A 13,508-nucleotide genomic window follows, 5' to 3' on the forward strand; every position below is an offset into this window, starting at 1 on the left:
AGTTTTAGTCTTTCTAAGTTAATATTTTGTTTTAATAGTCGATATGAAGCTCACCTGTTTTAATTATACAATTATATAGTTGACCTAAGAAGATCTTCAAAACTATATCCAGAAATGTTGCCATACTTCCGGAAGGTGGGTGGTGTACATTGATCAGTATAAACAATCTTTTTAAATTATAAAAGTTATTCCTAATACTGCAAAAGTATTAAGCCACAAGGTTAATTAATAAAATTTTATGAAATTTTATGAAAAGCCCAACCCTTTCACCGCTCCCTTCTCTATCTTAGTAATATTATCTAGTAAATTTATTCAAGTATCCGGCTAATAAAAGTATCTAGTTTCATTATGTTGAAGCTATGTCTCTGTGAGTGCAATGAGATGTGAAAACTCGATACGTTTTCTAAGAACTGGAGAGCATTCTCCAGAGAATCTTCGTTATCCAACATCTGCAAATGATAGTGGTCTTTGGGCATAATTTCACCAATTAAACAAATCCCTCCACACTCCGCTACAAGTATATCCGTTCGCCGCTTTAACCCCCACCCGATCAAAAACCAAAATAGTATAATACATTCTTTAGTTAATGCTTGCTTAAACAATATATTAAAAGGTGTATAGAGAAAATACAAATGATCGACGTGCCTTTCATTTGGTGTACATATTTTTATTATTTTCATTTTTCCTCGTGAAAAATATATTTTATTAATTTCCAAATGTCAAGTACATTAATGAGCCGAAATCAAAATTTTTCTAAACATACTTTATCAAAATATAAATATAATAATTTAACATTGGTAATAAATAGAATAACAACGTTTATAATTGAATATGGAGGTAATGAAAAAATATGTTTTAATCATGCTTATACCGTGTGACACAGAAAAGAGGGAACACTTAATAACTTGTTTACTTTTCAAGATAAACAAATGAAATTTGGTATATCGATAGAATAGTTATAAGAGCATTTTTTCACATATTCTATTTTTTTTCGTTACTTCCGATTTAACAAGAAATGACACTAACTTTCTTATTTTAAATGGGACACTTTTTAAAATTTTAAAATAGGTTGCCATAAATGCGTTGAAAGTTTTAATTTTTAACCAAGTTATCACGGAAAAATAGTTTTCATGGCATTCTATGACTTAAATCTTTTACGCGCCTATTTAAAATTTCTAAATCATTAATTTTGGCGTTTACTTTATTTTCCTAAATAGCACATTATTGGAAACAACCACTTTTGAAATGCGGTTTCTTTGTCCCAATAATTTGATATGATTATTTTTTAAATCGGTTGATAAATAAGCCCATAAGAAGAAAAAACCTAACTCATAATAATGAACAAACAGGATTCATTATAATGACACGCCTGCCTATTTTTTTCAAGTGACATAACACATCATATTTTGCCAAACGTCATATTACTATTTGAGAATAAAAGAATATTTTATTATATATTATTTATATATTAAGAATATATTTAGTTTTTTTCAATATCTTAATACTACATATTTTATTTAACATTTATCTAACATAATATAGGTACACACAAACAGTAAAATAAACAGAAATATGAGGTTTATAAATTATTTTAATACAAAACTGTTTACATGTCTTGTTCGAAACGACCATTTTCTTGTCAAATGAAAGTACGTATGCGCGGGAATATACGTACGGTATATCTTACTTTTTCTTCATTGGTAAACATTTTAAATATTAGCAAATGTCATGTATTATGTCAATTGAAAAATAATTGAAAAACGCGTCACAAAGGTAGGCCATTCAAGAAATCAATGCCTTCTATGCTATTTTTATTAATTAAATGCGTTTATTTATGTGGCTTAGTTTTTTTTTTCTCCTTATGGACTTATTTATCAACGGCTTTAAAAGATAATCATATCAAATTATTAGGAAAAACAAACCGCATTTTAAAAGTGGTTGTTCTTAATAATGGGCTATTAAAAACAATAAAGTAAATGCCAAAATTAATGGTTTGGACAGTTTAAGTGTCCCATTAAAAATAAGAAAGTGTCTCTTGTTAAACCGGAAGTCATGAAAAACAAAAGAAAATGTCAAAAGATGCTCTTATAACTATTCTATCGATATACCAAATTTCATTTGTTTATATGTTGAAAAATAAAAAAGTTATTAAGTGTTGCCTTTTTCCTGTGTCACCCGGTATAATATGCATATGCTTATTTGTATGTAGAAACTACAAAAAAGGGGTTAAAATTTGCTTATATAAAAAAATATAAGAAAAAATATATTGTACTAATATTTTAAATATAGATCCTTCGGTTTTTATTTAGGTTTTCTTACGTGGGGAATATTTTAAAATTAAACTAAAACCTCCATTTTTCTGAACAATAAAAACAAAACCTAATAGGTACAAGTTTGTTGTTAATAATATTGTTAGCCTCAAAAAAAGTAATTTTAGTACTTTAAATGTTTCTACATTAAATAGTAAAGTAACATTGTTGCCATGTTCCTCTACACAATAATAATCTCATGACTCATAGCCATCAGGTCTCACATCTAACTGAAGTTTAAGACTCAGATTCCGTTTTGCGTGTATCACCCATTTTATATTTAAATCTTTAACACTACAGAAGATACATTTCAGAGCTAAAACACATGTAAACAGGCATTTAAATATCAATTTCACCTGTTGCGGGAACTTAAACTTCAGTTACGCTAGTTGATTGTTTTACGTCTTGTATAACCATACAGTTACAATTTCAGGCCCACCTATAAGCAGTGACAGGACCGTAATAGAGGCAAAAAAATGAAGAATTTGTCTGAATAAGTGGCCGAAAATGCCGAGCGCAGAAGTAACACGGTCCGATTCGAATCGGTCAGATACGTCACTAAAACCAAGAGTATCGTTTAATAGAGATGTACACATCAAGAGAATTGGTACGAGTATTTTTTACTAAAGAGTTTTAATAATAAATTTGCTAACAATAAAAAATTAACAAATAGCTTTTTAATTTAGGAATAACAAGATTTTCTGAAATGAAAACAAACCTTTAACTATACAGTATGGCCCGCATTGGGTACACATGTATCGGCATCCTGGAGATATAAAATTGTTTAAATGGGGAAAGTTGTAGAGTATTTAATTGCCAATCTACTGCCGCTTTGGGAATAATTTTATATTTCTTCATTCTTGAAATATTTAAAAAAAATAAAAAAAATTGCATTTTCAAAAAAGTGCTTTATTTCAAAATATTCTTAAAATTATATATTTCTAAAAATATCTTTAAAAACATTATCAGAACAACTTCTTTACAGCAAAGCATTGCTGCATTTAATTTTTTATTTTTAACGTTTCGGTTTTGAAATACCATCATCAACTTTTTTTTTATTTTGTCGTTTTGCTTAAATAAAAAGAACCTTTTTTTCTCTTTAAAAACAAACATGACAAAATTAATTTTTCGCTAAGTTTTTACTATTAACTTCCTAACTATTGGTCTATCGATGTTTACATAATTACTAACTTTTCTTTACTAATACTTACTACTTATTTCTAAATAACATAACAAACTACTTGTAACTATAATATTCAACTAAACTATTCAAAATGACGCCCATTTTGAATAATGCCTGTTTTACATTTTTTTTAAAACAGCTTGCAAAGGGTGTTTCTATTTATTAACATATATGTATTCTATGGTCTAGAGTTGCAGGAGATTCAAACTTATATACTTTATTTTTAACAAATCCCCAAAGATACAAATCGAGAGATACTGACGATTATAACATTTATGTCTGTTAAATACATCGCAGTTACTGTAAAACGTTACGTCGCGCCGGTCCAAATAATTTTTCTGCTGAAATTGGGAATTTCTTGGAATTGCCAACAACCAGTTTGAAAATTCTAATTACCTTGGGTAGACTCTTTCTCTTAAATGTTTAACAATAGTAGGCTTATATGAAAGATATTTATTTTTTTGAGGACCTCTGAACAGTAGTTCTTGGTATACATATACCAGTATATCAGTTTTCCGATCTCAAGTTTGCATTAATGTTCTATATTAGTTTAATTAATTGTCCCTCTGATAACTATTTGGCGTTAATTTTTTTAAACTTTCATGACTTTTAAGATTCATGACAAGCCTAGCGAATAATCTTACACTTGGGTATTTTGTCTCAAGGCATAGCTCCAAATATGTTAGGTGACAAGACTTGTATTTCAATAACATTCTAATATGTCAAATTGTTGGAAATCAAAAGTTAATAAAAACTACTAAATATTAATAAAATAAAAAGTAGAATCAAATGTTTATACCAATAGTTTCCAGAACTATCAGAAAAATGACGTTACATCGTTAGGCAATTGGCCTCCATAGTCATGGCCAATTGAATGAAAAATGAACTTTTTTATTTTTTGACATAAAAATAAAATACTCTTATGAAGAAAAATTCAGAGATTGGAGGGACACAAAGTCAATGACCTCAAATTATGCTCTCGAAACAACAATGCATAGACATAAATACCGGTAAAGCTATTCGTTTAACACCACAAACATTTTAGTTAAAACAAAAAATAAATAAATAAAAAATAATGCTGAAGTTCACATTAAATTCGGTTTTAATACTAAATAAAATAAAACTAAACAAAACAAGTAGAATGAGGTTAAGTTGAACGGGAGAACGAAAATAAAGCAAAAAATAAAATAAAAAGTGAAATATAACTTGGTCGAGAATTGAACCAGCGATCATCGGGTCCGTAGGCAAGCGCTAAACTTATGAAGTGTCAAATATAATTTTAAAGAAAAAAAATCTTATTTAAGAAATTTTTTTTTATTTAAGCAAAAAAACAAAATAACCGCTATCAAAAGTGGATGGTATCTCACAAGCGAAATCTCAAAAATAAAAAGTAATTATAGATAGATTTTAAAAATGTTTTGAAATTAAAAAAAGTACAGCACTTTTTCGATAATGCAACTTTTCGGTTTTTTCAAAATATTCTACAAACGAAAAAAATATAAAATCATTCTCAAAACGGCACTGGATTGGCAATTGAATTCATTACAATCCTACTTATTTAACAAACTTTTTGTATCTCTTATAGTTTCCAAGACACCCACATATGTATACCCAATTTGGGCCACCCTGAATATCTTTCCATCATGCTCTTTCAAGATAAAGACTGTTATAACCCTGAAGTCCGAGATATAAAAATATTTTAAAAGTGGTTAAAAGTTTTTTGAAAAAGAACAACTTTTTCAATAATATACAGCAGCCGATTTTTAAATTTTGACAAAAAATTATTTAAAACATAAGCAAAAAGATCTTAAAATTTTATAGATAAAATCGAATGGCTCACAGATGACAGTCAGATAAATATGACTAAAACCTTAGGTCACGTAAAATACTGTTGCATAATGTTACGGTACACAGAAATAGGATTTGAACAGGGCTTATTTTGAAAATAGTTCTGACATTCTGCGTATTAAAAAATACGCTATAAGAAAAGACGCAGGATTAAAAAAAAAATACATATTAGGTAACCCAAAAATTATTACATTATTTTTTTGCTCTTTTTTAGTTCTTAGTATTAAAATTTTAATTTAATATTCTAATCCAATTTAAATTATAACCTTATTAATAAAGCTAATAATCACCTAACGATTTTTAATCATTGATAAAAACTAATTAGTGAAAGTTACCCGGCAAATTCTGCATATGGAAGATATTACTTTGCTATGTGATATGCAGTTGTGTTATGCAGATAGGAAAAACAATATTTTTGCTTGGCTTTTACCATTATAGCTGTGGTTAACTACCTAAATATTATTGCATAAAACATTAATTGTGGATTAACTCCAATATTAGATTTACATGCTATTTTTATAAGGCTTATATATACTACTGCGGCATTGCTTGTTATTTACTTAATTCTAAATGAACCAAAAAAAAAACAAAAAATTATAATAAATAATAAAAAATTAAAAATCGGTTATTTTCAACAATGTGAAGAGATTGGTTTCAAAAATGGCTCGTCTTCTAAGTTAATGTTAAACGAATTGAGAAAGGAGAAGCATAATATTTAAATTAATGACTTTGAAGAGGATCCTTGAACATGAAAAAGAATGTGAAAATTCTAAATAATACACGTTCAGAAATTCCTGCTTTGATTTAAGAGATGTATTCTAAAGGATGCAAAGGTAGCTTTGGAGATACAAATTAAAGAGCATTGTAATAAATAAAAAAATGAACATGACCAATTGATAAACGACAGAAGAATACAATTAATAAAATATATTGTTCCTTCTATTTAAAAATTAGAAGCTAAAACTGATGCATATTCTTTGAAAATAGCCTTATGAAAATTTTAAGTCATATGAAAGAATGTGAGCATTCTGATATAGGTCAAATACCACCAGTTTGTATTGATAGAATTAGAATGTGAAATAAGTATAATAAAGATAAATCCGACTTAGTAATAAAACACAAATAAATATCTAGAAAATACATTATTAATGATTATGGGAAAAAATATTTTATGTAAGCCTTATGCAAAACTTAATGATGTTTGTTTCTGGTGTAGATTTCGTTAATCAAAAGTAAGATTTTGTAATAACTGTTTTTACAGGAGTCTTACCAGAAATATTGATATATCTTGTAAGACTTTTTCTTACGAAGCTATTTCTTACGAATTTAAAATTAAGCTTTTTATTCAAACTACCATTTGCAAAAAGGTTTTAGATTTTTTGTCTGAGTTTTTCAACATTTCTAATTAAAACAAAAAATAGTATTAAGATTTTGCCTAACTATAATTTACTTATTTATTTCAATTATAAACTCGTTCGTACATGTACGAAGTTTTTCTGTACGTCTAGTAACCTCGTACTAAGTCTACCTCGTCTACGTAAGTACATACCTCTAGTTTTTCTGTCTTTAACGAAAATATCAAACAAAAACTTTAAGCTGTTGCCTTTTACGCGATTTCAAGTTTAAATAATCCCAAAAATAAAATAAATTATCTCGGTGCGAATAAGGTTTTACTACTAAGGTTTTATTACTTGCTTTTGCTTGCAAGAGGTCTTAAAACAACAAGATATTATACAACTTATTCCAATTCCTAGTTGCGAAATTGTTTATATTAAATTTTAGATTAAAGTATAAAAAATAAAATTTTGGAATAATATTTATGTATTATGTTAATTTATTACTAAATTATTATTTTTTCTTTCTTAGACCAGCGCGCCGCGCCGGTCGTCTATGTTCCCTGCAACTTTTGTACCACTGGGTCCGAACGGCGCTGCCAAATAATATTTAACTAAAGTTAATTCTCAATAAAATAATTCATATAAGTTAGTTAACAAAAAAAAAATTGCTCTAATCGCATTCTGCCTACTAGCCTATAAGTAAAAAAAACAAGAAGAGGAAAGATTTAATTGAAATAATTAAAATTCTGCTCACAACCTTGAAATTAATCGTATATCGTCATTGTTGCCTTTGTCATTGTATAGTATAATGCATTGCAGAAGCTATCTGAGACCAATAATTGCAAGTCATATTTAATAAAAAAAGCAGCACCCGGGAGTATGTCTGTTCTCTATGTATGTATACCCTTAATTACAATTTCTACGCGAACGAAGGATGGAAGATAAGAAAAAAATCAGCATTAAAGAGTATGGTATTGCCTTGCAGTAAATAATGGTTCGATGTAATTGCTAATATTCATTAATAAATTGCTTGCAGTGCAAACTGCCATATAAAATGAGAGAATGAAGATTAAAGAATAGACTGCAATTGCATTTCCAGGATTTGGACAATACAGTCAGTTGAAGGAAAATTAAATATTTGTTAAGTAATAGTTAGTAATTATTGTCTTATTGTGTTTTCTAATTTTTAATAAAAATATTGCATAAGATTTATCTTATAACTTGATTATACAGAATATTTGTTTTAAAACTTGCTATCCACATAGGAAGACAATTTTTTAAAAAGCAATGAATTACATACAGTGCTGTCATTCAACGAATCACCTGTTATAACTTAAAAAAATAAAAAACGTCAATTTAGATATACAGGAGGACGTTTTATTTTATATTTGACAAAATTTTGTCAATCACCTCCTCACCTCCAGCTAATACCAGTTTGTTATGTCAAATGGGAATCCCGAGCGTGTGGCACATCATTCTAAGCAGCATTAAAATGATATAGTAAGCAAAAATGTGTGGTAATAAAAGATATTCTATCAACATAAACTTTGGTAGGTTAAATGGTTGCCCCTTATAATGTCACATATTATTTTAAATGGCAAAAAATTTTCCACCTGACTTTGACAAAAAAAAATTATGTAAGTTGAAGCGATTTGCCACTAAAAATATATGGTAAATAACAGTTCATTGAGTCCAAATATTTTTTTTAAATATGCATCTATTTTGTGCAAGAAAAGAACTAATGGTTTTTTGAAATTCTTACACAAAAATAACACTGCAGTAAGTAGCATTTTTAATATGTTTAAAAGCCAGTTGATTATTATTGTTAAAATTGTCATTCTGACGCTCAGTCAAAAAATTCGAAACTGTGAATAATTTAAAATGGTGTATATCCTAGCCGAAAGAATAGAAATTATTTTTCTTTATGGCGCTGATCTGCTCGTACTACCGCCGGAGAATTTATTGATAGACGTTCAGACAAGAACGTATGCCATAAATATATGTACTAGAATTAATAAGGAAGCTTGGAACTAGGACAATTAGCAATGGATCCAACATTATCTATTTCCAAAGTCGCATCACGAGTGAAGTAATATGAGTATTTCAACAGGTTTAGTATACAACATTTTGGAAAAAAATAAGTCTTTGTCCCTATAAAATTAAAATTCTTCAAAAACTAGGGGAAGACGATTTTGATAGGAGCGAATGCCAGCGAATTGAGGAGGACTCTCATTTAGTAAAGACCATCTGCTTCAGTGACTTCAGAGTCAACTTTCTTTCTACATGGACTGCTAAATCGGCATAACTGTAAATACTGGGATAATGAATTTGTATCCAACAAAATCGAGCTTCCCCGTACTTGTTGATAGATGTTTTGACAGTACGAGAGTGGTTTAATGAACAGTTTTCAGGGATGTGTCTTGGCAGGCGGGGTACAGTTTTAATGGTTCGCACGGTCGTTAGACTCAACGTGACCAGATTTTTTTCTTTGGTGGTATTTAAAAAGCAAAGTTTATAAAACCCCGCCCAAAAATATTAATCATCTAAAGGAATCGAATTACTCGAGAATATAAAGTTATTAGTGAACAAATAGTTGCCAATGTTTCTTAGGAATTTCAAAACAGACTTTATTATTGTCTTGTGAACTGATTAAGTTGTTTATTTTTTAAACACCTTTTTTTTCACAGCCCTAGTATTTATAAACTTATTATAGACTTACATTTTTTATACACCGTTGGGTCGTAGATTCCATGCCTTTTAAAATGATGATAGAATAGCCATTTGACATACCAAATCATGACATACATCTATGACGTCGATAAAATATTCATTATAACCAGACATTTTAGATCACTATTCGATGATGGTACGTCAACCGATTTCATTTTTTTTTGACACTGTTAAAAATACACTTTATTGCTGCTTACAATAATGTTTTACACGATCGGGTTACCATTTAACATATCAAAGTGAGGTTAGCTGGAGGTGAGGAGGTGACAGAACTTTGCAAATATAAGATTAAAAGTCTTCCTGTGTAGCAGCCTTAATGGTTGTGATTTGTTTTGAAATGAAAGCACTGTATATTAACAAAAGTACAATTATGACTACCAGATTTTTTCCATTTTTTCAGAATGATATCCATTTTAATGTTTAAATAATAAATAAAAATTGATCTGAACGGTTTCTAAATATGTTTTATCTCCCTAAATACCACTAACTGAAACCCTTTATTTTATTCTCGGCACACGTTTCGCTAGCGATTTTAGCATCTTCGGGAAAAGATTAAAACTCCTTGAAACTAAGTTTTGATTCTCTGTTGAAGATGCTAACATCGTTAGCGAAACACATGTCGAGAGTAAAATAAAGAGTTTTGGTTAATGATAAAACTGTTTTGTGATGTGAATTAGGATATAAGCCCTGATATTTATTTTTTTGTCACATATTATTATATTTTATGTTAATTATTTTAGTTTTTTAATTTTTTATTGAAAGTTATTTTAACGCAGAGCAGGTTTGTTCTACAGGTATGTCATTTTTAAATAGGACTGATGTCCTTTTATATTAATGCTGCTGTAATACAAAAACAGACCTTTTTTATGAAGTATTGCCTATATAGGACATAGCTTAAAAAACTGAAATGGAGCAGATTAATTAAGACAATTCTTCTAACTTTTCCTTACTGTACATGTAGCTAGAATATGGACAGATGGAATGTTGCGAAAAAAAGCAGATTGCGACGCCAGAACAAAGCATCTAAAAACTTCTGAAAACTGGATCGACATCTATAGAACCGGATTTATAAATATTAAAGTATAAAAATAGATTAAATAGCTAGTACCTTTATATAACCAGCCGGTATTCTTGTTTCGACTTGAGATGCACAAATTTCTTACTCTTTAAACTCCTTAATGTTAATAATAAATTATAATTAAATTCTGTAATTGATTATTATGTTTTCGTGCAACCTGATGTAACACAAATTATAATGCATATATATTTTTTCTCTTACAATTATATTTTTTTTCAAGAAAAAAGAACTTACAAATTAAGTAGGCTTAGTGAACGGTCCCAAGAAACGTGTCTTCTCGCGTGGTACTGGTGCTGCTGCGGCCGTCACTGCAGACAAACTGGAAATTGATAATAACCTTCAAGTTAGATAGTAGAGTATGGTAGACATAAAATTTATTTCAGACTGTGAATGGTCAAATATTTTAGTCGGAAGACAGAAGTGAAGGAATAAACAGCAGCAGCAGGAGCAGCAGCAGCGAATCCGCGGTCCGCGTTCGTTAGATAATAAGTTCGTACGTAATTATCGTATATTTTATAGTAAAAGAGCGGCGGTGCGGCTGTGCGGTTTGTTTATAGTGGCACACCGGATAAATCTCGTTGATGTAAAGATTCTGTAAGTGATGTTGGTTTTTTTCCTAGTTTGTTTGTTCTTCTTCTCTGGAATAATTTTACTTACTCGTACTAAAGGTATCTCATTTTGTGTTACTAATCTTTATTAAAAAAAGTTTTAATTTTATTTGCTAACCTATATGTATATTAAATATCCTTTTGTAGTTTTTATTAACTATTGAAAATATATTGATATATCTACCATTATAGTTTTAACAATTTACTAATAATTATTAACGTCTTTCTAATAACTTATAAAGTAAATGAAAGTATGCTACAATTAAGAAGTTATTTATTTATATTTTAAGGAAACAAATTTTAAAATTAAAAGATTTTCCCTTTTTTTTCTCGATGTCTGTATAATACATTTTCATTTAAAATTGGCGAAAGCTCTAAAAATATCCTAAATATCCCTTAATCGATTTTCTTGATCTTGGATAGTGTTGTTTGTCGTGATAAGAGGCTAATTTAGGATCAATCAATTAAACTTATGAATTGCAGAGACGTTTCGGGTGGCACCGTATCGAATATTTTAGACAAAAAAATTTGTATCACTTACTTTTATGCCAATTATATTTATTTTTTTAATTAAACAACTAAGAACTGCAGCTTTTTTTTTCTTTTAATTTTTCTTGTATCCTGCTTCATTTAAAAAAAAAAAATTCTAATCAGTATTTAAATTGGTATGTACGTATTTAAATAAAAACATTATAGGAGCTTTATCATGTTTAAATACTAACGTTGTAAAATGTGTGTAGAATGTGTCTAAAATCGATTTAGATATTTATAAATAATTGCATAAAGAAGTTTCATTCGAATCCTTTAGGAGTTTTGGAAGTTATAGTCGTTTATATTTTTCTACATCTAACATTTCCATAATTTTTTACCAAAAACCTTTCGTTTGTAGAGATTTGCAATCATTTCAAATCGGTTTAGATATTTATTAGTAATTACATAAAAAAGTTTCATTTGAATCCTTTGGGAGTTGTGGAAGTTACAGCATTTAAATTTTTTTTGTACATCTAAAAAATCAATAATTTTTTTATCAAAAAACTTTCATTTGTAGAGGTTTGCAACCATCTAAAATCAATTTAGGTATTTACTATCTTTTACAGAAAAAAAGTTTTATTCAAATCCTTTGGGAATTTTGGGAGTTAGAGCCTTTTTCATTTCTTTAACATTTGATTTTTTAATTGATTTTCACAATAAAACCTTAGTTTGTAGAGGTTTGAGACCATCGTCAGTCGATTTAGATATTCATTGTTAATATGTGGACAAAAAAATTATTAAAATTCCTTGGGAATTTCAGGAGATACGGGCATTATATTGATTAAATAACAGGGAGCGCGGACTATAAATTGGTCGCTGGCAACCGACATATGCTGCGTTCTCGATTTTGGTTGCTGGATATCGATCGGACGCTAGCTTCACACACATCGTTGTAAATATGTAATATTACTTTACTCAGTGCATTTTAGTACCGAGGTTTTTCGTGTTTATATATAGCGTCCGAAAGTCGTGTTAAATACTTAGTGACCGTTTTAGAGCAACTAAATTTTATTGAAGTTGTCTCAGTTTCATTTTAAGAAATGACTGATATACACTTTATTTATGGTAGAGCCAAAGGTTCCGCTCTAGAAGCACCTAGATTGTTTCACGAAACCTTTCCAAAACATCGACTTAAAACACCCCACTCCACACCCCTATGAAACCCTACCACACGGGCTGTGGCAATTAAAGGAAGGGTTCTTCAAGTGGTTTAAGCGAATGCTTATATCAGTACGAGAAAAATCTCCTAAAAGTTGTGTTTGAGAGTTTTACATAAACAACTTCTTTATCCATATGATCTATAAAAAGTTCAAGCATTGAACATTCAAAACAATGGATGTTATAGATTAACGCGCGAAGAAATTACTAATTTTCATAATGATATCATCATAGGGCATGATATCATCATATATGGGCCAAAGAAAATCCTGATGGGATTTTTGAAAATCTATTTCAAGATAAGTTTTCCATTACGTTAATTGCATGTATTTTGAGAGATATACTAATAGGACCGTATGTAATGCTTTAGCGCTTTAAGGGCGACATATTTACATTTTTCGCGACATATAGTTTGCTTGATTTGCTAAAAGAAGTACCCATCGGATTTAGAGCAGAAATGATTTTTGTGCATAGCGATGCACCACCTTATTTTAGTTCAACAGTTCGTGATTATTTAATACAATTTATCCAGACCGAGGGATCGGACTCATTTCGTAATCACCTTATTCGCCTAATTATAAATTTATGACATAAATAGTTCAGCAAGCTTTCTATTTCTTTTATGGTTAATTAAGGCAATTGGTATATTAAGTTCCTGTTCATAACATGCAGCAATTAGAACAGCGAATCATAGATTGTTGCCATGAAATAAAGGAATTTTCTATC

The 13,508-nt window shown here is 29.1% G+C and overlaps 1 protein-coding gene and 1 long non-coding RNA gene across 8 annotated transcripts in view; one reads left to right on the forward strand and one right to left on the reverse strand.

The window, feature by feature from the left end:
- The window catches only part of LOC126744664 (uncharacterized), a 91,706-nt gene extending 80,893 nt beyond the window's left edge, over window positions 1–10,813 (reverse strand). The window contains exon 1 of the long non-coding RNA XR_007663276.1: window positions 10,720–10,813. This is a non-coding gene — a long non-coding RNA (uncharacterized LOC126744664). The remainder of the gene's footprint in view (window positions 1–10,719) is intronic.
- LOC126744646 (uncharacterized) overlaps window positions 1–13,508 on the forward strand; it is a 228,790-nt gene that overhangs the window by 127,513 nt on the left and 87,769 nt on the right. For 4 of the 7 annotated variants that reach the window (XM_050452149.1, XM_050452145.1, XM_050452146.1 and 1 more), the window contains exon 2: window positions 2,743–2,916. The exons of 1 other annotated variant lie outside the window; for it this stretch is intronic. In XM_050452149.1, the coding sequence (XP_050308106.1) occupies window positions 2,817–2,916 (100 nt within the window). In that variant the 5' untranslated portion in view covers window positions 2,743–2,816. Of the gene's footprint in view, window positions 1–2,742; window positions 2,917–10,887; window positions 11,154–13,508 lie in introns of those variants that run through there. 2 more of the 7 variants (XM_050452148.1, XM_050452150.1) reach the window with 2 other exon arrangements.

The sequence above is a fragment of the Anthonomus grandis genome, chromosome 14, assembly GCF_022605725.1.
Source record: "Anthonomus grandis grandis chromosome 14, icAntGran1.3, whole genome shotgun sequence".
NCBI lineage: Eukaryota > Metazoa > Arthropoda > Insecta > Coleoptera > Curculionidae > Anthonomus > Anthonomus grandis.